The sequence below is a fragment of the Colias croceus genome, chromosome 17 (assembly GCF_905220415.1).
Source record: "Colias croceus chromosome 17, ilColCroc2.1".
Taxonomy (NCBI): domain Eukaryota; kingdom Metazoa; phylum Arthropoda; class Insecta; order Lepidoptera; family Pieridae; genus Colias; species Colias croceus.
Window position 1 is genome coordinate 10,167,770 of NC_059553.1, and position 24,006 is coordinate 10,191,775.

Sequence of the window (24,006 nt, forward strand, 5' to 3'; positions counted from 1 at the left end):
AGGTACATTTTTTTCAACCATCCATATATTATTCAGTCCATTTTCCTATGTCCCTATTAAGCTACAAACCTTTGAATATCTCCTTGACATCTGTAAATCCCAGAAGACGAAAATCTGTGCTTATATGTTCTAGAAAATCTTCATATTGAGCTTAATTCAGCTATTATATGGACCTTCTACACAATGGGCAGCGATGGCCCAATAAATGGTCGTCGATGTTTACTGCCATTACAATTATGAAAAACCATCGTCAATGACGGCCGATCACAGACATTTAGAGCCATCTACTCTATAGTGATTGCCTCAACACACCCATCGCTGCCCATAGTGTAGAGGGCCCATTACAGACTACAAATATATTGCAAAATTACTCAGCACAATGACATTTTTCAAAGCACGTAACACGATTGGCTGAGCGTTTTCCCAGTCGCAGTCTTATCAACTTATGTCAGAGTGTAGACATGCCTTACAATACAATGGTCGCCATTCACACGGGTGACTTTCACTGGTCAGATATTAAATATATTTAGTTTAAATTTTAATATAATAAAATTAAATATATGTAAAATTTGTGAATCGACTAATTAGTGTCGGTCTTTCTATATTTACGAGATAAGATAACAATTAAATTATTATTTTTATTATAAGTATTCTAATTTTTATGGTTCAACACACTATAGTGGTTCAACATGATCCTAATAAATAGAGACGAACATTTTTGGGATAATTTTGAAAATTTTCAAATTATCATGAAAGCTATCTTTAGCAATAGATATTATTCCAGTATAAATAAGAAATTGTTAACATTGAATTAAGTATTAAATATGAAAGTAAATTTAATTAAAGCAAGTTAATTTTATTATCCACTGGCTAATAACTTAACAAAATACCTACATTGTCTACGGGCCGTTAAACCCGGAGCAAAAAGAAGATTTCAAAAAACTGTTTTGCAAAATTTAATCTAATTTTGGGTTACATTATACCTATCTTTTAATAATGCGATTCTTTTCGAGATCAGCTAACTTCTATAGTTATATTATTTAACTAGATTTCCGCCCGCGGCTTCGCCCGCGTTTGCAAAGGAAAACCCGCATAGTTCCCGTTCCCGTGGGATTTCCGGGATAAAAACTATCCTATGTGTTAATCCAAGTTACCCTCTATATGTGTGCTAAATTTCATTGTAATCGGTTCAGTAGTTTTTACGTGAAAGAGTAACAAACATCCATACATCCATACTTACAAACTTTCGCCTTTATAATATACTAGATTTCCGCCCGCGGCTTCGCCCGCGTTTGCAAAGGAAAACCCGCATAGTTCCCGTTCCCGAGGGATTTCCGGGATAAAAACTATCCTATGTGTTAATCCAAGTTACCCTCTATATGTGTGCTAAATTTCATTGTAATCGGTTCAGTAGTTTTTACGTGAAAGAGTAACAAACATCCATACATCCATTCATCCATACATCCATACATCCATACAAACTTTCGCATTTATAATATTAGTAGGATTGTCAGGCAGTTTGATCAGATTAATTTTCTACTTTTTAAGAGAGACTTCATGATTCCTTTGTTTTATTATCAGCCATGTGATAGAGACTATCTTGACTACTTTGAAGACGTGGCATGCCTCGAAAGTAGTCAACATAGTTTCTATCACACAACACAATTTAATTTTGTCTTTACTCTGTCCGGTTATAATAAAATGGGCTATGCTATATACTATCTAGAATAAACTAAGAGAATAAAATAAAACAAGAAATCTCATAAAAACTCTTTTATTTCATTACAAAATAACTTAAAAACGTACAAACATTATTGTAACACATTATTAATTTTACAAACGCCTACAAAATATCCTCACTTTGGCCGTGGCAACAAAAACAATAATGGGATACAGGCAAGATTAGTTTTGGGCTAATTAAAAAAAAAAAATTATACCAAAAAGAAAAATTAACAAATAATCAACTTTTACTGCTTGAACAGGTAGAATTTTTAAGATGGCAACTTGATTTTGAACTCCAAAAAAAAAAGTTGGAGTATTAAGTTTATTAATTATCGTGCATTTATTAATAAGAAGTTAAACAATAAAAAAAGAATTATTTGAGCTCTTCACGTTAAACATTATTGTCCCCTGTTACATCGAGTATTTTAATAATAATACGTAAAATGAGTATTACAATTTCATTTTTAATTACAATGAGTGGTAATATCTAGAAATAAGTATGTTTACATAGACAGTCTAAATATTCATTATTATTTTAATACGTCATAGATATTTGTTATTCAAACAAAAATCCAGTTCTTCATAATTTGATATATACGGGAATATTAAAACAACAAAAAACTTAAAATAAAACATAATTACAATATGTGTGTGCGTAACTTTTGTGTGTGTGTGTGTGTGTATAACTTACACATACATAATTGTAAGATGATGTTAACTAGGTACGCTCTGTTATTACGTAAATACATGAAAGGTAAGTTTATTGGGTTAAAAGGCATCTTTAGAATCTTATCTAAGAGGTATTCTTTCAGCTGCCCACGCCATCATTGAGGCATTGTACGAATATCAAATAAATTACATTAAACATTCTATATCCTAACTAAACTATTTACAAATTTGAACACACTTACAAAATCGTTACAAAATACAACATTATATTTGTACTTAAATCGCATTTACAACCTTAACTAAGTGGCAAAGTGGGATATGTCTTAAAATTAATGTTCTAAACGATATGAAATAATACAAGCATAGATATGTTACGAAGCACAATAATTTAAAGCTTCAGACCACCAGTGTGGCTAGAAACGCGTGGTAGCGGCCAACTGACGATAAAATCCTTTGGAATAAAGGTGTGGAGCGTTCAGGAGGGATTAGACCCGAATAATACGAGCCTATTCAGTGGTTAAGCCTTTTATAGATAGCTGGGTGTCACTAAACTCATGATATTCCGCACAAATCGAACGACAAAGCGATATATATTAATAGGAAGACTTTTATCTATAATACTATGGCGTTAGGGGCTACAAAATCTAATAGTCAGTCTTTCGTTCGGAGGTTGTCGTCACTAGGAGGGATTAGGGCTAGCCAAGATCACGAAATTATGCAGTTTTTATCGTGATTCGGATTCTTTCTTTGTCTTTCACGTTTCGCGCATGCGACGGCGTCGTTCGGTACGTATGATATTCTCACGCCGCCGTATGCTCTTCTTGTTGGTAAAGTGTATGATTCAGAGGAGGAAGATGACGAGGAACACGTGCTGCAGTAGCTGCTAGCGTCGTCGTCTCTCACCTTCTGTCTTCTTACAGGTTCATCAGGCTCGAATGCCTCATTGTCTCCACAAAACCTAACTGTCCTCCCACTTCTCGGCTTTTTACTTTTACCATCCACAAGCGTGAGTTCTGGCATCGATGTCGAGTGGCCCGGGGTTACTACTGCTTGAGCTTCTACTGGATGCGGTGCTTTCCATTCTTCTTCTTCCTCTTCCTTTTCTTCTGACGTAGGGGTAGTTTGTATTTGATGTTCTACCATTGTTTGTTCTATTCTTAAGTCTGCGAGCGCTCTATCGAGGCTTAAGCACGCGTGTGGTGGAGGAGGTGGGTGCGGTGGCGGCGATTCGGGTGCTAATGACGCGCTCGGCTCAGAATCTGCATCTAAATGCGGTGACGTTTCTCGCTGTGGACTTTTAGGTGGCGACTTTGGCGAGGGGATCCTTCTTGGACGCGGCGCTCTTGGCGGTCGTGGACCGGGGCCTGAAGAATCGGAGGGCGTTGGCGGCTCACCTTTCGAACAGGCGATGGAGCAGAATATCGCTCCTTTCCGCGGGAGGAATGGCCGGCCGAGAAGACTGGACCGGCACGTGTGGCATGCAAAACACCGCTCTGTGGCGTGCCAGTGTTGTCCCTCATGTGACATCTGTCCCTGATCGACGCCGATCGGTTCGCCGCACGCGTCGCAGTACTCGGCGAAGCAGTTGTCGAAGCAAGGCAGGCAGTAGGGCCGCGCCTCCCGCATGATGTAGCGCTGCCCTCCGAGAACCTTAGCGCACTCCGCGCAGGCAAAGTGCTTCATGTGCCATGCCCTACCTTCAGCCTCTGTGCACTCGTCCGCGAGAATGATCTGCGAAAGAAAAATATTATCAGCACGCGCATATAGATGGTCTTTGCCTTCTTAATTGAAAATTAAATTACACTCAGGCATTGTAAGTTTTTATATAACGTTTAGAAACTGTTTAATTTTAACTTAATTAAGCATTAATGGTGGACGAAAAAGTAATGTAGTTATTATGGACGAATTAGATGTGTAAAAATTAATGGGCTATTATTTCGTCAATTTCGGTTCAAAGACCTTTAATAGAACAGATCTTAAAAAATCTAATCATTGTTATATTCTGCCTAAATTATCTGAATTATATTTAAATTAATTTAATTGACATGGTAATAAAAATGAAATTTTTTATCTCGATATCAGTGCATGTTAACTATTTTAACCACGAAATACATATTAAAAAATAATCTTGTAATAATTGTTTTGCATCATAATTGCGCATAGCTCAGTCGTCAGTTTTTACACCACAAAATATTATAATATTGTCGTTAAATAATCTCTCACCACGCTTCAGTTAGTGTCTAATTAATAAGTCGGCCAAACACGTATAATTGAGCTTCGTTATCAGAACAATGGAGGTTTCTCACATGCCGTTCATTAGTGTTCTCTTTATTAATAATATTTTAAAACGGTACCAACTAATGCATGGTGTTGTGAAATTGAATGCAGTGAGAATCTATGAAGCTTAATTTTAGTTTTAGACAGTTTAGTTGAGTTAAATACAATTTATCCTCGTAGATAAAATTTTACACGTGTATGCTGTTGTTGCGAAAATATAAATGTAATTAGAAATAATTAATTCTTAAAGTTATAAAAAAAGGTTTTTTAATTGTTTTACTACAGCCAAAAACCCTTTTAAATATTAATGTATGATACAAAGTTAATAACTATGTGATCACCAACGAATATTCGTAATTTATATTATGAACAATAAATAATATTACATAATTAAAATGAGATTCAAAAACAATTCATATTATCACCGCAATGTATCAAAATTTAAAAATGGCGGATATTCCTGCCAAATTAAGTTTTCGAAAGTTTTTCTTCACGCAGGAACCTCCATTATTTCAAAATCACCAACTTAATTAAAACCAATAAAAGTCGAAAACCTGCAAACCGCACATAACCGAAATACTAACAAACAACAATGCAATCTAATTGATATAGATAACGCGGCTCCCATGCACCAGTGAGAGCTTGACCCCGCTGCATTTCATACGGTTACCGCATAGCAAGTAATTGTAGTTTCAAATGTGTACAAGTTGAGTAAAACTACTAGAATTCAAACTTAACATAGTCGTTGAAGAGAAGATGCATTAAACAGGCCTTGCTCTTTTTTATTTCTACGAGTTTTAGGGGTGACTTTTCAATCCTTGGTTATCCTACTAATATTATAAATGCGAAGGTTTGTGAGGATGTGTGTGTGTGTGTGTGTTTGTTACTCTTTCACGCAAATATTACTGAACCGATTACAATGAAAGTAAGCACACATATAGAGGGTAACTTGGATTAACCCATAGGATAGGTTTTATCCCGGAAATCCCACGGGAACGGGAACTATTCGGGTTTTTCTTTAAAAATGCGGGCGAAGCCGCGGGCGGAAAGCTAGTTAACTTATATGTATATATCTAATAAAGTACAATATTATATTAGTAGCAGTTTCATATTATGTAATAATATGAAATTGCTACTTGTAATATGATAAAAGTCAGGTAATAGGAATATACTTTTGAAATGGTTTAATGTATTATTCGGCCAATATTTCTTTAACCAATCAAAATATCTCACCAATTGTATAATTTTAATTCAGATTGATATTCAATCAAGTTAATATCAAGATGGAATCTAACACAAGTTAATAAAATCTAGCGCAGATATAAATTAGACCTTACACATTATAGAGCTGTCTTTATTGTTAAATATCCAGGAAATTCTGTATCAGGAATGTGCACCCATTGAAAGCAATCATTCAATAAAGAAAATAAACGGAAAATTGCATGTCATATGTAGTTTTCTATAAACATCGTGGACAAAAGGTCCCTTACGCAACCGGCCAAGCATGGCCCGGCGTGATTACACACACAGGCATGTTCTGATTCACTGTAAACTAGGTGTAGATTCTTGACATTTTCCCTTTGTATTGATACGGTTGTGAATGGTAAACTTGAATTACGTGTTAAAAATAGCGTCGTGGATAAAAATAATATTCAACTCTGTTTTTATTAAAATTATAAATTCTTTATTTTCTTGAAATCATGGTGTTGGGTAGGTGTGGGGTGCGTGTACACTAAAATATCGTGTGTTAGCCACAGTAGGTATTATCGTCATAATATATCTAATTAATTCTACCTAACTACCATTTGTAACTATTATTATTATGACGATTCAAAATTATTCCTAAATATTGACCAAATCAATGTTTGAGTATAAAAAAAAAAAACTAAAAAGAAAAATCACCAGAAGATTTAACTGTATTACCTATACTGTGGTATTATCGTAGATATCAATAAAAAAACACTGGACTTAAACATTCTTTGACATACGCTATTTATAGATAGGTATTAGGTACAAATGTGGCAAATATTTTCTCACGGGATCTGGATTTACGCGGTAGAAACCGCTTGACGTAATAGATATTATATGCAAAACATGTAATAAAACCATATGTTAACTTAATGTTAAAAAAATAGGTACTTTAGATTGCAGTTATGCCAAAAAACTTATCGATTAAGTGCGATGATGCCTATAGTTTTCCTCAATAATTAGGCTATCTTACACTGAAAGAATTAATCAAATCGAAGGAGTAGTTCCTGAGATTAGCGTGGCCAAGCAAGCAAACAACCAAATTTTTAGCTTAATAATATTAGTTTAGATAGCTGACAGTTTAAGTTTTATTTATTTATTAGATTAGATATTGATGATATTGCCAAGAAACCAACATTTACGTTTTCACCAACATTGAAGTAAATATTGGTAAATTTTCATGAACATTGACACTGCACCTCTAAATATAGAGTTTCCATCGATTAGATGCACTGCAGTGGATGCTATGCGGGTATAGCTGCAGTAACCTTGACTGGAACCCATTGCCATCTTTATATTTTAACTTTAGGTACAGTCGAGCAGAGAAGTCTTTGATTTTCTGTATAATAAAAATGAATCGCCAAATTGCAAAACTCGAGAACAGCTGAATCGATTTTGTAAATTATTTTTCTATAATATTCTTTGAAGTACGGCAGAGTGATCTCTTCCAGGCAACACCTTAGGCCTTAGGCAAAGGAAAAAGTTTTTAGGGAAAATAAATGATTAAAAAGTTTTTACGTAAAAACTATTGATATAATTTTCCTGATATTTTTTGTGCAAAGGAATAACATATTTAAGCTATTAATATGTATATGGGTAAAACCCGGTGTTAATAGCCGTTGTTAATAAATTAAGTATACATTTTTCTATGAATTTTTAATTATTTAACAAAACTTAGTTTAATTAGTGGAACAGGCAGTAGTAGTATTTTTCACATGAAAATTCATAATAAATAATTAATTAATACGTTTATTAATTAGTTCTCAAAGTTTTAATAATAAGTTTTCAACGCGATTGTACTGACATTTGCGTGAAAATGTGAAAATTACGTTAATAATATACAAGTTTAGTTTACTTTTTATAGAGAGTACATAAAATCTGCATCGTTGTGTAATTATGGCTTATGAAAACTGCTTACGCAACAAATAAAATAATCAAATAAGAGCATTGAAGTTTAATTTGGAAATGGATTTATAAGGATAGCAAATAATAATTGAAAAAATATTGACTGATAATGTTTAATTGATTGAATTTGCAATCGGGCAAATCGTCATAACCATACTTTGCTATCTGGCAATTCAGTAGCAACTACCTTCCCGTCAACAACGGACCAGACATAAGGGTGCTTTTCCATCAGAGATGTTCATCACAACTCTGGTGGGAAAGCACCCTAAAAATTAAAAATTTCATTTCACACGACGCGGACGGTCTCGCGTGGTAGACGCGCATAAAACATAGTTTATCATCGTATCGACACGCGACGGCTTCATGTGGGTAATCTCTTGCTTACATATTATCTACATGTACGTAATTAACTTGTTATTTCGTTAATTATTTCCCGTCTCCCTGAAAATCATTTACATTGCTAATTTGCGATTTGGAACGCTTTTTACGTGGCATCTTCCAAGCTACTGTATTCTGTTAGTATTTTAAAAATTGTGTACCTAGACATACATGGGCGATTTTTAGTATGGTTATTACAGTAATTGATATAATTGAAAACTCTATAATTTGATCATTAATATTATATTCTAATAACATGCACGTAACTATAGTTTCAAAATGAAACGATAGCAAATGATAATAAAGCATTGCTGTATGCAGATTTATATTTTTAGTAGGATTATTAACATAAAATATACGTTGAACTGTAACAGCAGAAGGGCCATGTTTTCAGGCAATTCGATAAGTTTGATTTATCGATGCAACTGTCGGGTCACTGACCTAGTTTGGCTGTTTTATTGTTTGAATACGATTTTATTTCGAATGAAGGAATTATATGGGGTTGGTGGTATTTTTTTATGGGGTTGGTACAGATAAAAAATAATTTTATAATTCTGTGAATAACTGTAGAGATTTTATCTTCTATTATGTAATTCTAAGTTAATTTAGGTAATATTTTTTTGAATACATATGAAATACATATCAGTTTTGAGTGCGTTTGCTATCTGATGCGGCATAAATTACCATTCCTATCCTATATAAAACATACAAAATTAAATTTAAAGTATCTCAGAACCGAAATATTCATGTATTTACCATATTATATAGACGATTTTGTTTTTCAGTAAAAATAACCTTATCGATGGCCACAAATTTCAACGGTAACCCAGTTACTACCCATTACACTATCAAGGATCTCCAATATCCGGCCTACGGAACCCCGCTACGATGGCGGAAAGAACCACTTTGCACAAATTAGGGGTTGTTCGATGGCTTATCGTTGATGATACAACCGTAAGGGGCAATTTGTGGCGCTTGAAGATATAAGAGTTATTGACCCAGAGTGTAAGGTATGAGGGTTAAATGTTCAGATATTAAAATGTACGATGCCTACAGGATTAAAGTACATATAATAGTATGGATACTAATATTATAAATGCGAAAGTAACTCTGTCTGTCTGTCTGTTACTCAATCACGTCTTAACTACTGAACCAATATGCATGAAATTTGGTATAGAGATATTTTGATACCCGAGAAAGGACATAGGATAGGTTTTATCCCGGAAATCCCACGGGAACGGGAACTATGGTTTTTCTTTGACTGCGCGGGCGATGCCGCGGGTGGAAAGCTAGTAATCTATAACTTTCAAAACTATCCACTGGTCCTGATTAATGATAGATTACAACGTTTAGGAAAAAAACTAAATTTACATGGTAGAGTTTAGGACTCTATCCTATGATATTTCGTATTTGTATCCCAATTGTTTGAAAGTTTTAATCAAAATTCCCACAAATACATTTGAAAAAACATCATAAGTAGGTATATGAAAAGTCATGCTATTTAAAAAATTTAATAGTTCATATCACGATAAATTCATGAACAATTATCAAAATCTGTGAGTCTGTGTACTAAGAAGTCATAAAGAATACGAATTTATTAATATGCCAAGAGTAGTTTAAATGATCTATCATATACAACTTGATACATTACCTCATCACAAGCAGAGCACCTCGGCTTCAAGGTCTCCGCATGATGCCGGCCGCAGTACAGCCGCCCGTCCTTCCAGAAGTACACCAGGTCTACGAGCAGCTCCTGGCAGGAGGAGCATACGAAGCAGGCTGGATGCCATCGCGCGGAGGGACCAGCGCGCGCCGCGGAAACGCACATGTCTCCAGAGGACATTGTTTCTTCACACTGTAAGAGAAAGGAGAATTAGATCTTCGGATCGCAACATAAGAGAAGTTTGGGAATAGAATATTTTTTGGTAATTGGTAAATTTTATGATGGTTGATTGTGTCTGTTATAGTGTAGATTTTTGAACATTGAAATAAAGGAATTTCGTTGTGTTATTTTATTTGTGGAATTTACGTAGAAATCTCGTTGTATCTTGCCGCTGTAACTTTTCTGATATTATTTGTAAGTGTAACAGTATGTTAAAATTTTTCATGAGACTCGCAGTAGGAAACTTTTAGATTATTATTTACTAAATTAGAAGGATATAGAAAAGTGTTTTTTATGTATCCTTAATTTACTACAATAATTTTGTTATTTTTGAGGAGTTGATAAATGGAGTTGAACTTAGATAAAGGCTATATTTGAAGTAGTGATAAGAATGAAGTGGTATGTTGATGAAATTGGAACATAATTCGGTAGTAATAAGTTACAAAAATATACACAGTACTTTAAAAATAATTAAACTCAATATATTAATAATAGTTTATGAGTTTAATAAAACTAAGTACAAAATGGCAGTCCAATCAAAAAGGTTGTATAGAATTTTACGTCCTTATTCGCTGCTATTAATTCCGTCCTTAGCCCATAATTGGAGCTTTGACTTTTTAGAAGGTCGATTGTTCTAGAAATGGTCGATAAATATTTTTTGTTATGCGTGAATCATGCTGATACTTATTTTAAATCGGCCAATAATACACCTAAAAGTAAAATATAATAATATTTTTAGAAATTGTATTGTCTTAGATAAATGGATGATTATTATCTATATATGTATTTATTCAATATTATATTTATCGTCGCCTGGTACCCACAACACAAGCCTTAATTGAGCTTACTGTGGGACTAGGTCGATTTGTGTAATAATGTCCTATAATATTTATTTATTTATTTATTATTAATGCTGGTAAGAAATCTCGAAAAAAGTGTATATCTTTATTGTTTTCCATGTAATTTTATCTATCTTGGTAAATAAAAATATATTATTCTAATGCAGTAGGACGTAGGTAATAAAGTGATGATGCTGTATTTTGCAATCTCTGTCGTCAACTTGGTACTACGTATGATACGATTATTTTAATTATAAGAAATACTCATTTATGGAAGATATTAATAACTCTGATATTGAAGAGGTTCAGTCATACCCATAGTTGTACTTATTCAACACTAGCTTTCCGCCCGCGGCTTCATCCGCTTTGTCTAAAGCTTAATAAATTATATACTAAAGCCTTCCTCAAGAACCACTCTATCTATTAAAAAAAACCACATCAATTGTTGCGTAGTTTTAATGATTTAAGCATACCTATATAGCTTACTACATAGGGACATAGGGACAGAGAAAGCGACATTATTTTATACTATGTAGTGATAGCCTATCCACGATTCAAATATTAACACCGAAGTACCACACGGAATCAAAAGGAATACTTCCCAAGTAATAAAAGTATTTCCTTGTACCAAGGGCCAAAGGGATGGAAGTTTTTTGCGACAATTCGACAAGGTAAGCCTGTCTCGGCTGAGCACGTACTGGCCTTCCGCGAAATGGTTTGTGGATTGTACCGTGTTTACCGTGCCGTCTTGAGATGATACTATTTGTGTTTATATTTTAAATATAATAAATATTATGTATGTAAGGTGACTGAAAGTATTGGATCTCTGTGCCGATTTTTTACCCACTTGGTACATGATTAGCCTATTGTCTTCGTCAAAATGAACTTTATAACAGAAAAATAATCTTTCAACTCGCATCCTGTACCTGTAAAAATTTGGGAATCGGTCCAGTAGTTCCTTAGATGACCGCGTTATAACAAGCTATTCAACTTTATGTCATCCAAAGTATCGATACCATAATTTTGAGTTTTTGAGTGTTTTAATTAATCGATCAAAAAAACAAAAATACTTTTGCGCTTTTGAACGCTTTGTCGTTTTCATATCATTTTTGATTTGTTTAATTAAATGTTGATATCGTGATCAATTCTGATTGATTGTCATAAAATAGCTTAATACCTACTTCTACAGTCAGACTCGTGAAAAGTACTCTGTAGTAGTTGGTAGTCGCCTTTTAAAAGTTTCTAATACCAAAATGTGTACACCTCAATACACTTTTTACAATACCAAAGCTCGATAATTCTCACGTCGCTTTTTACAGCATAATCCACGGAATTCCAGAAATGTAAGTCATTTGGAGTGGGTTTCGTGACCCGGGGAGAATCGATTTGAGTTTGAGTTTTAGTTGACTCCAACACGACGCAATTATGTGATCGATTACTGACTGGCTGTAGTTAATACTTGGAAAATGCACTTGTACCTAGATTTGTTTTGTTGTAAATAAGGAAGGGCGGGGCTATTTTGTCGGCGGGGCAATCTTGTCAGAAGACTTTGTAGCCTACAGTTTAATAGATTTCTAGTAACGAAATCTTTCGGTAGGTATAAAATTTAATTAGCTACGCGATAAGCTAACATATGTCGCTGTAGGATGCATGGTTTTGGAATTACAGATATTCTTCTACAGTCGTCATTTTGAATGGACACAACATAGACGACGCTCCGCAAATTTTATTTCGTTTTACGTGTAAAAAGTGATTGTTGTGAAATCTGCCCAAGGTAAGTAATAACTTTGAATGTTGGAGATTCTTTCTAAACTATTTATTTTATCCTACGCTTTAAATAAAAAGTGTTATTAAGTCCGATGTCATAACCACAAAAAATATTTTGGCGGGGCTATGTTGTCAATTTTTAAGACGAAATAGCCCCGTCGATTTTGTATGAATTTGCAAAAAGCTAGTGACGTGCTACGATTGGCTTTCTTATCGACATAAGCATAAATGTTGAGGCAACTGACATTGTAGTAGGGATAGAAATTTGATCTCAGTAGTTATTAATACGATTCCTTGTCTTTTTGTTTGTTGCAATTTTATTAACTAAGAGTCATCTTGTTTTGTTTTGTAGCAATTTTATGTGTGTTTTGAATACTTATGTTGATACAATTTTATCATTTTGTTCCTTAATAAAGTTTACTACTTACTTAAATGTGTCTTTTAATACCTGGGTGAAAAAAATTTGAATCAAATTGAATTATATTTGGAAGTTTAGAATGTATTGCTTCTTTCGTAAGAAAAATTGTTCTACCTTATGGGGCCCTAACGCTATGTGGCACCCTCAACACTTATAAATTAATTACTTGATGAAAACATAATTTATGGAAAATCTATTTTGGGTGAATTGAAGTGGTATTACACTTATATTAAGTATACCATATTAGTAATAAATATTTCACTGTAATAATAAATAGAAAATTTGCGAAAAATGGCCACTTTTAGCAATTTGCTATCTGTAACTACAGTGAAATATTTATTAATAAATAATAATATGGTATGCTTAAAATAAGTGTAAGTAACTACACTTTGGTTCACCCAAAATAGATTTTGGATAAATTATGTTTACATCAAGTAATAATAAATTTTTAAGTGAAGAGAGCGCCAAATAGCGTCAAGAAGCCACTTAACTTTTCTTATTCAAATTGATTCCACACAAAAAGTTATCGATATTTCAAAAAAGTTATATCGATATTGTGTGCGCTTCACTATCTTGTATGGACGCTAGACGGAATAGCCCCTCCAAAAATTTAGAATGATTTTTCTCGAAAATGAACCATAAGTCTGCGTAACTAAATACAAATTCAAATAGGCAGCGTCATCAGTATTGTTTATTTCTGGGTAAAATGGAAATTGCTCCACAGATGTCGTTCTATTAAACTCTTGACGAAATAACCCCGCGCGGGGCTATTTTGCCCAAAGTCAACTCCTATTAGAATATAGCTATTTTCTTAGCTACTGCAATCGTTTTTCACGTTCTAAATATGATGAATAGAATAAGAAATAACGGCTTGCTTTGATGTAATTGACAAATTTTCCGTAGCTATTATTTAAGAAAAAATACAGACGTGTTCTTTTTTGAGTGTTATTTTTCGGACGGAATAGCCCCGCCCTTCCTTAGGTGTTTTTATTGGTGCATAGCTAATATAGAAAATAAAATAAAATAGCTTAAAAAGGATGTATGGAATAGTATGCCTAGATTTAGGGTCTGAGTAATAGATTTATTATTATTGTATTTTTTTATTTGAGGGTTCTAAAATAACATATTCGTTATTGAGGTAAATGAGTAAATGGCATACTATTTCAAGATGTGTAATTTTACTTCTGTAATAATGTCCTATAATATTTATTTATTTATTTATTTATTTACTTCTAATCGAGTTAATGAGTACCAAATAGTAATAATAACTAACTATTATTTTTAGGAAATAGCTACTTCAGATTTTACTATGGTGCCGAAAACACAGACATTTATAAGGCAATTCCTAAAAACTACATAGTTTAGTATAGATTTAAAACCGTAAGGAAGCAGCCACGGAAAGCACGTCACCAGACACAAGTCCACGTGACGCCGGGTGCATTACCTATGCTCAGCACAGCATCAGACATGCTTCCTTGTCTGCGCGCGCAGACGCACCGTGACTCATGGAGCGGCCCCGGGTGTGAGCGCAGCGTATTTATAAGATGTATTTTTATACGAAAAAAGTTGTAATTATATTATGGATACATCTTTACTAATAATACAAAGCTAAAGTTGTTTGTTTGAACACGCAAATCTTAGGAACTACTGGACCGATTCCCAAATTTTTCCAATTTAACTTCTTGGATTTCTTCTGTGTGTGAAAAATAGATGTTAATTTTTGCAGAGAATGCCTGTCAAATAAAAATAAAGTCCATTAAAAACGTGGACTGAAAACTAGTGTAAACTAAGGAAATTTCTGTGGAAATGAGATATTTCACCGCGGTGATTAGCCTGTCACTCTAGCCTCCTAACTTTTTGCAGATACAAAAATGATATCATAAAATCGCTCCGTTGCGACGTGAAAGAAGACGAACAAACAGAAATACTTTTCACATTTATAAAGGATTTATTCCTCCCGCCTCCTCGCTTCCCTTAACCCGTCAAGTTCCCGCTCCATTGTGGCACATCTATAGATTTTAATCTCTATATTCGCTTTTTTATGAGCGGATTTTCAATGCAAATTCTTGCTGTCTTTATTTATTACCTTTACTATTGTTTAATTAAGGATATACCTTGAAGAGTTGTTTCTTTGAAGTTAATTTTAAATAGTTAAGTAAATATTAACTGAGAGTGAAGATATTGGAATTTCAATACCTACGCATTGGTTTGGATTTCTTTAAAAATGTCTGAAGTATATTTAATTAAATGACGGCCCATTCCTTTTAAATAATTTAAATAATTATATTAATATTCCTTTTAATAATAATTAACCAACACTTAGCCTATGCGCCTTTGTATCATTTACAAACTTTACTAGTATACCACTACAAAACGAATTTATATTAATTAGCCCTAACCATTTATTAAAATTCTACAAAATACAATTAAAACCTTACACTACAAAAACAGCGTTCTACACCATAATTTGTTAAACCCATAAGAATTAACTACATCGTGTAAATAAGCGAACACCGCCGGTGGTCGGATCGTTAGCAAGCGACAATATTTGTGCAAAATTATCCACAAAACACCGTTCCCGCCTTGTCATTACTTCACCGAAAATCTTTTGTAGTTACCGTCCGCGTCTCTACTATAGTGTGACTATGGCTTTAGGCGGAGTGTACCTGAGCGACGAGTCGTATGTATTGTTATAAGAATTGTAGCTAAGGTTTTGTTTGTTAGTCTATTGATGAAATGTAAAGCATATACATACATTAACGTTTAAAATTCGTTTATATGGTTATTTCTTAATGTATTTTTTCCCGTTAAATTAATGTACGTAAGAAAATTCTAATAGTCAATAAATAAAATTTGATCATGATTCTCTACATTTACTATATACATACATACGTATTGTAGTAAAAAGGGTAAAATTTTGTTCATAATAAAATAATGAATAAAAGCCGTTCTTATTTATTATACAGGTAAGTAGCGCATTGCATTGTGCAGTCACATGGGATATATGAAATTAGCTTCTATTTCCTAAAGCTGGAACAAAAATCGGTTCAAATATTTGTTTTATTTTGAATCCATATTTACAAGAGTTTACAACTCGCCTCTCAAGAAACGGCGACAAAAAGTCGCATTACGTACTTTTCCTAAAACTATAGCTGTCAAATAAAGGCTATTTGTTGATTAGTTTCGGATCAGTGATAATTTGAGGCCGGTGTCTGTACCTCTTGATTGTGGAGGGAGGATCAGCCTCTATCAGTGTTTGATTTGCTGTTTTTTGTGTTAAATGCTGATCATTTTGTTTTTTATCCAGAATGGTGGTGGTCGCTAATGTTTGGCTAGGGTTTGAGGAAAATTATTTTTAGATTAGGATTATGTTTAGTTTCGTATGAAGATATGTGTTGGCCATGTAATTAGGATTTATCTTTGTAATTAGAATTTGTGTAGTGTGTAGTGTTATGATTTTATTTTATTCTTCCCAAAACTACGATCTATATACCATTGTATACTAACTAATATAACTAATGATGATGCATTTTAATTTTAATGAGTCTCAAAGTGATAATACGTTGGATACCTTTGAAGAATATTGATAGATTATTGAAACAAGCATCCAGCTACATCATATGAGTTCATTGTAATTTCATTTCATTATATATACGCGTTCGATGTCTGATATGAACGCCTTGTTTGTAATTATTATTGAAGTAGAAACTATGTATGTAGTACATACTATGTACTTCTTCCAATAATAATAAAGAAAATCAATTCGATGACAAATCGCCGATCAAAGCTCAACCGGAGACATAAAATCGATTGGCATCGAGCCTCCTACGTCGAGCCTACGATAACGTCCCGTGACGTCACGTCCTGCTCCCTTCCGCTCAGCTGATGTCCGTTTGTCTGTCACGTAGCTAGTGAAAGTCTTAGTCATTGTACAGTAACACATGAACTGTTCATGTGAAGTGTGAATGGAGAAGGAAAAGAAACGGAGGGTTTTGAGATATTTTCCAAATATTGGTGGCATTTGTGATCTATGGCTATATAAGTAAGGCTGTATGTTAGTCTGATATTAATTTATTATCTATACTAATATTATAAAGCTGGAGAGTTTGTTTGTTTGAGCTTCTTTAGAGTAGCTAGTAGAGTTTGTAAGTAAGTTATTTATAGGAAGTACTTTTAAAAATTTTCTAACTAGTAAAAAGCTCCAATATCCCCGAATGACATTAATATTAACATATTCATTATTCAATAATTCATTAATAGTAAACATAGTTCTTTCAATCATTTCTTACTTACTTATTTCTATCTCTATATCTTCAACTCAAAACAATCTAGTACCAAATATCAATATTCAATATCCATTTACAGGCGAGCTTCCAAAAGTCCTCGAAGTTGGAGGTCGCGTGTGAACCTCTCGCCGTCGACTGCATCGCACCATTTCACACAAAAACTATATTGACCGAGACGATGGTTTTACAAGAGACGACACGACTACGACTTTTTAATGTTTTGTTATGATTCAGTGGTGTTACCACTTTAAGAAAGGAGTTTAGTTGTACTTTGAAGTGGTAAATAATGAGATAATTTTTATAAGGTTTAACACGATTGATACGCGTTAAAAATGATCTTAATCTCTTAACAAAAAATGGAAACCAATAAAGTTATATAGATTACATTTATTGTCATTTAAAAAAATTTGTTTCATGTACGATAAATTTCTCGATTGCTATTTAGTTTTTTTTGGGAAATTAGACTAACAATATCATATTTGTTTTTAACCAAATCAATGAAATTTTAAAGTAAATTTTTTGATCAAATATCGTTCACATTAAAAGTCATCCGAACCCATTAAATGGATTACTATGGTATCGATGGTAGACAACTCTATATCTTGATTTTTACCCAAAATAAAACAATGCGTCGGTAAACGATAATTAAAAGTGTGGAGCTTATCTCTATTCTGTCAGTTTTTTGTTGAACTTTTTAAAGCATTCCAATTCTCAAATGTTACTAATTGATTATATTTTTTCTATTCGACGAAAACAAACTTCAATTCAAGATAGTGTGTGATTTCTTAGGTATTTTATTTGTTTTGAAGAGCACGCATTTTAAGATATGAGAAATTAAGATAGGGAGACATTGGGCATTTTTGAATAAACGGTCTTTTGAAGAGATTGTAAGTCGTTGTTTTTCAGAATAGTATTGTCAAAATAACCCTAACTACACATTCACTCATGCATACGCATAAGTGAATGTAAGTAGGTACATAGGTACACTCGAAAGATCTTTCTTCCGAAACACAGCATAATCCTAGCCAGGATTATACGAAACTTTTTATAAATAAAGGTTTTTTCAATCTTCGTGTGTCAATAATAATTAATGCAGTGTTTTAGTTTCCCTTTCGATATCAGATGAACCATCTAATGCTGGCGAAAATAAACTAATTAAGCTGAATCTTGTTAAAAAGGATAAAAGCTGAGCCGAAGGGGCGTGGTCAGTAAGCTGGAGAATTTTATTGGAATTTTAATTAAGAATTCTTGTATAAGACAATTTGTTTTTTGTGTTTAGTACCTATATTCAAAGTAGGTACATTACTGAGATGGAATTTTGAAAAAATAAAAATCGGACTGAAGAGGCAGAGTGAAATGAAGCATAATAATTTGTATTTAGATAGTATTCTGTGAGTAATCTTTGAGGCTTTGACAATTTTCTCTAATCTTATCCTTATTTCTAAATATTTGTTCTATGATTAGCCAGGTTTTCCCCTCGTTTGCAATAGTTATTCATATTTGCATAGTTTAGTTTTAGTAAGTAGTTTTAGTAATGGTGCAATATTTTGAAATAAATACACCAAATATGTTATTGTTTTTTTCAAAAGACTTTTTGAAAGCTGGTTAAGAACTATTATATTTTCTTATTACAATAATATGCAATACATTAATCACAAACAATACGTTTAAGAAATAACGTAAGTGACCAAATTATAATACTTCTTTTATCGAAAGTTATCGAAAGCTACCCAAGCGTATTGGTATTCTTAGCAAGAATATTATATCTACTTGACAAATTAAATAAATCATAATTTTTTGATAGAGAACAGCATACATCTCAATAGACTTGTATGAAATTGGAATGTATCATACTATATTTACAAAATCATAAAGAGAAATACCTACTTACTTAAAACCGAACATAAAAGCAATGAATCAGAAAACAAATTAATATTTACTCAAGTCAATATCCAAGTATTTCAAAGCTTCTAACGAAACATCTAACAAAAAGTTTACATGAATATTTTTTGAGTTTGAGTTTGAGTTTGAATATGAATTCACGGGTCAACTACAATAGTAGTCTTTGAGATGCCGGCTAATCTCCAATACACCAAATTCCTCACATAGGATTTTGAAAAAATCGAAAAAAAAAATTGTTAACGCCGCCCCGGTGTTCCGCATATTCTGAGAATTTTTGTATTAATGCAATAATGGAAATATTTGCAATTCCAAATTCAATGATCGATTGGTATGTTGATTTTTGCATCAGATTTAAATGTTTCTAATAAAATATTGGTGTTATTGTTGCCGTAGTAGTGTGGTTATGATGTGAATAAATTAAATATTCGGTTTCTGCCTTCAAGACTAATTTAGTTTTAATAAAAAGGTTGACAAGTAATTATTGTCGTTTCTTCTTATGTATCGTAACATAGCATTAGTATCTTATATCATTTAAAACAATACAAGTTACTATAATATTATATCATTATTAATACCAGTTATTCTAGAAAATAATCAATTTTTCATGAAAATTTTTGTGAATAGGTTATATACTCATAATATGATGTCGCCATAAACCCTACACGACTACTCTTCTCAATAAAACTGAAATTATAAAACCAGCGTAAAATCTACATTAGCATATTTAAAAAATAATAGAGACAAATATAACCAAGTCACCATTATTCGAAATGAAATCATTCACGTTACCATTCACGCCGTACCAAAAAAACTGATCCCGTAGCATAATGCTTACCTATGAATAATAAGATCAAATAAAAAACTCGAGTTGGGCACAATCGTGTAAGCATGTAGACAAACCATTATGTAAATACAATGCAACAGTTTCATTCTGTCCGTACGTCGCGCCTTCACAAAAGACATTCTTTTATTTCTCTTGCATTCAACCGAATTACCTTTTAATTTATATGGGACCAGTTCTATAAGTAATCTCGAAGGATAAATTATTCAAATAGCGTGGAAAATGATATAATAACAATTATTCTAGCAGTGATGTTTATTATGAATAGAATTGAAGGGTTTGCTGACCAATTTTTGGATTAATATACCAAATTGTTGATCCTCGACCTGTAGGATGTCCCTGTACCCATTGAGACACGACTGCCCTAATAAAAACGAATAAACAACAAACATCGATTCGTCGCACCCTTAAGTATGAAGTTAATAATCTAAATTACTCCAATCGAGCAACATTCAAAGAATTCTTTGATCCAATTTTTAAATTCAATACGTGGATGATTGGTGATTATAGTAAATGAGAGACTTCTCCATAGCAACGCCTTTCTCACAGCGAGAGTCGACCTTCACCTTGTGCTAACGGCTTCGTCTGCTGAAGCACAAATTGTTGACTTTTCAAAGGCCTCTGATAACGTAAGGATAACGTACAGCCCTCATACAGCACGGCTTTTGCTCGTATCGTTATAAATTATTCCAAACGAAAAAGGCAATGTAAATGTAAATGTTCCAATGCTTCGATTTAAATAAATATAATGTTGAGACAAGTCGAATATGTGGGGTTATACAAGGTAAAGTTTTAGGGCATTTACTTTATAAGGTGACCCTTTCAAGGGCGCTTTTTATTCTGTTCGTTGAAGTTGTTTACAAGGTTTTGTTCGTAATCGAATCACTATTGAATGTTGTTGAGGGGAAATCGGTTGGAAACGATAGCAGCTTTACCTAGAACATGAGATACGCCACGCTAATGGGCATGACATTTATCTTAACGTATGCCTGTTATTTATAAATCCTTTAGATATTTTGATTATTTTCTAGATAGTGTTCAGGTGATCAATGTTTTGTGTGGTATTATTTAATTTTATCAAACTGAATTAAAATAATATCCAATTATTGTTCAAAATAAATTGTATAGTATTTAATAGCGTTGATAATTTATTTTAAAATATTGTGTTACACATTATTTCTTAGAGCATTAATTATTTATTAGATCTGTTCAAATAACCTTTCTAACATGACTTTGAAAAATTAACATAATACAAACACAAATTACCCTTGAAAATAGTTTAGATAATAAGTAACATTATTCGAGGGGACTTAACAATAACTTCGGAGACGCCAAGTGGGATCGTCAAACCAATAATATAAGATAACATAAGGGTAGTTTTTTCAATGAATATTCTATTGGATGATTATCATAATCGTATGACAACCTGTGAACGAGGCACGCCCGTGTCGAAACTAATAAAAATGCAAACATAACATTGAAAATTAAATAAAAAACATACAAAAAGCTTGTTGAGACGATGCTAAATAGCTTGCATAATATATCTAATGTTGTGTTACGTTACATTTATTATGTTTGTTATCGTTGTTCGTAATTGAATTTGTGTTGGAATAGTCTTCAATTAATTTTTGTTTATCGTAATAAATAAAAGATAATCTTAATGTTATAATTAAAAGTGTCGCTTCTGCACACTTTTAGTGGAAGGATATAATTTATGGTTGCATTTAAATTTTTCGTAGATTACGGAATACGGTCTGGTTTTAGGTGGTCTTCGCAATCAAGGATTTGGGTACTGCATTGAAATTTGGAAAAATATTTTTTTAATAAAATTATGCTGCAGACAATACTTTCTGTGACGATAAATTTAAATATTAATTTACTACGAAACAGAAATAAATACTTAGGTAACGTTAGTTTTTTTATAATTTAATTTTATAGTTGTAGACGAATTGCATTAACTGTTAATAAAGAGAGCTTCTCGTATCAAGCTAAAGTTAACTTTGATATTTATATAAATTGAAATCATCCACCTAAGCAACCCAAATATATATAAGTATTCATTATTTTTATCTCAACTAACTCTAATATTATGTGGTAAATAATTTCTGTACGGAACCTCTTAAAAATAATACAATTATGGTTAGCCGATTTATCAGTGGGAGGCCACACACCTCTGCAAACAATTCTGAGGTCCTTAACTTTTTCATTGTTTTGTTAGCGGTTGCATTAGAGGCTAAACGGCTTTATTCCAATTTTCGTGACCCTAAAATTGAATATTTATTGTATCGATCATTGAATGTTTTCAACATTACGGCGCATTTGATACGACCGCGACGTACAGTTCACTTTATTTTAAGTTGTCGAAGGTCCAATGCACGAATGAACCCGACGTATAAACAATTTATTTTATTATTATAACTTATTTCATTTCGTAAAGACACTTTTATAATGTTGTAGGCATACAACTGTGCATACAACGAATTTAAAAATTGCCGAGATATAGATTGTTATTGTGGTTATTAACTATAGTAACAATCAATAAGGTTTAATAACTTAAAACGAAAACCTCTTTTAAAAATATAACCTGACAAAAGCTTATTTTTGACGTATGTTTTGACTTCTCTGATACAGTGACATTTTTGTATAAATTTTAGTGAGGTATTAATTTTTGAAAGTTTTATCAACAAAACATCTAAATTATTCAGTTGAGAATAGTATGTATAATATTACTCAAAGTCCAATAGGGACCCAACAATATGAATCAAATACAAATACAACAGACGATTCTGTTGAGAACATTATAAAAAAATACACTCGAGCAGGGAGAAAAAATATGCGGAATAGCAAAGATAACATTTATGATGCTCAATATTGTTCTACATTACACAATTTCCAATGTGCAAACGAAAGACAAGATCAATACATTCAAAATACAGATGAAAATACCATGAACCATAATTTATTCAATTTCATTAAAAACTATTGCCGTAAAGAGATTCAGAAAGAAATAAGATCAAAATTATCCGAGAAAAATGTACAGGATGCAATTTTCAATAACAGGTTTGATAATCAAAATAAACCATCCAACAACCAAAAAGAAAGTTCTGACAAAGCGACGTATTGTCGTCCGGTAACAGATTTGTATAATCATGACTTTATTTACAAGACATTAGAAAAAAATGCAAGACTAACACGGTTAGCGAAAAAGTTAGTTGCAGCTCATCACAAGCATACACAAAACGAGGCTTGGAATAATTTCATAAATGAATTGAAGAATAAACATGTCCACAAGAAAGAACAACGAAGATATACTTCAAATAGTGGTAAGATACCCGTTGTAAGAAGTATATTGAGTTATGATCCCGATTTTTCACAATTTATAGATGATTGCTGCAGAAGAAGATACAGAAATTCCAATGCAAGTGATCATATTTATTTCGAAAATAATGAATCCGAAGTAAACCAAATACATAATAAAGAAGAATCGAATACAAATAAATATGGTCGAGACCAATTTTGCTATTCCACTATGTCTTTAGGACGGCTTAACACATTACAAAAAGAAAAAGAAAGTGTTGCACATATTAATGCTTTTGAAAATCATTCTACAAACAATATTATTACAGATAACGAGGACGCTGCTACGTGCAAACTGAATCGTCGTTATAATGATCCATTGCAACTGAATAATTTTAGCAGTCCACTTTCTTATAGTTTAAAAAACACTCCGAAACCACCTAATCAAAATGAATTTTTATCAAGGATTCTCACTGAAACGAAAGACTGTGCCACAGAAATAAAACAAGATACATATAAAAAATGTACAAACTCAATTGAGACTTGTACGTCAAAGCAATCTGTAGAACTTACTC

General features: G+C 32.7%; 1 protein-coding gene across 4 annotated transcripts in view; it reads right to left on the minus strand.

Moving 5' to 3' along the window:
* Nucleotides 1-1,758: 1,758 nt before the first annotated feature.
* Nucleotides 1,759-24,006, minus strand: part of LOC123699060 (protein prickle-like) — a 122,498-nt gene continuing 100,250 nt past the window's right edge. For 3 of the 4 annotated variants that reach the window (XM_045645923.1, XM_045645922.1, XM_045645921.1), the window contains exons 6-7: nt 9,851-10,054; nt 1,759-4,122 (exon numbers count right to left, since the gene is read on the minus strand). In XM_045645923.1, coding sequence (XP_045501879.1) covers nt 3,097-4,122; nt 9,851-10,054 — 1,230 coding nt within the window. In that variant the 3' untranslated portion in view covers nt 1,759-3,096. The remainder of the gene's footprint in view (nt 4,123-9,850; nt 10,055-24,006) is intronic. The other variant, XM_045645924.1, reaches the window with a different exon arrangement.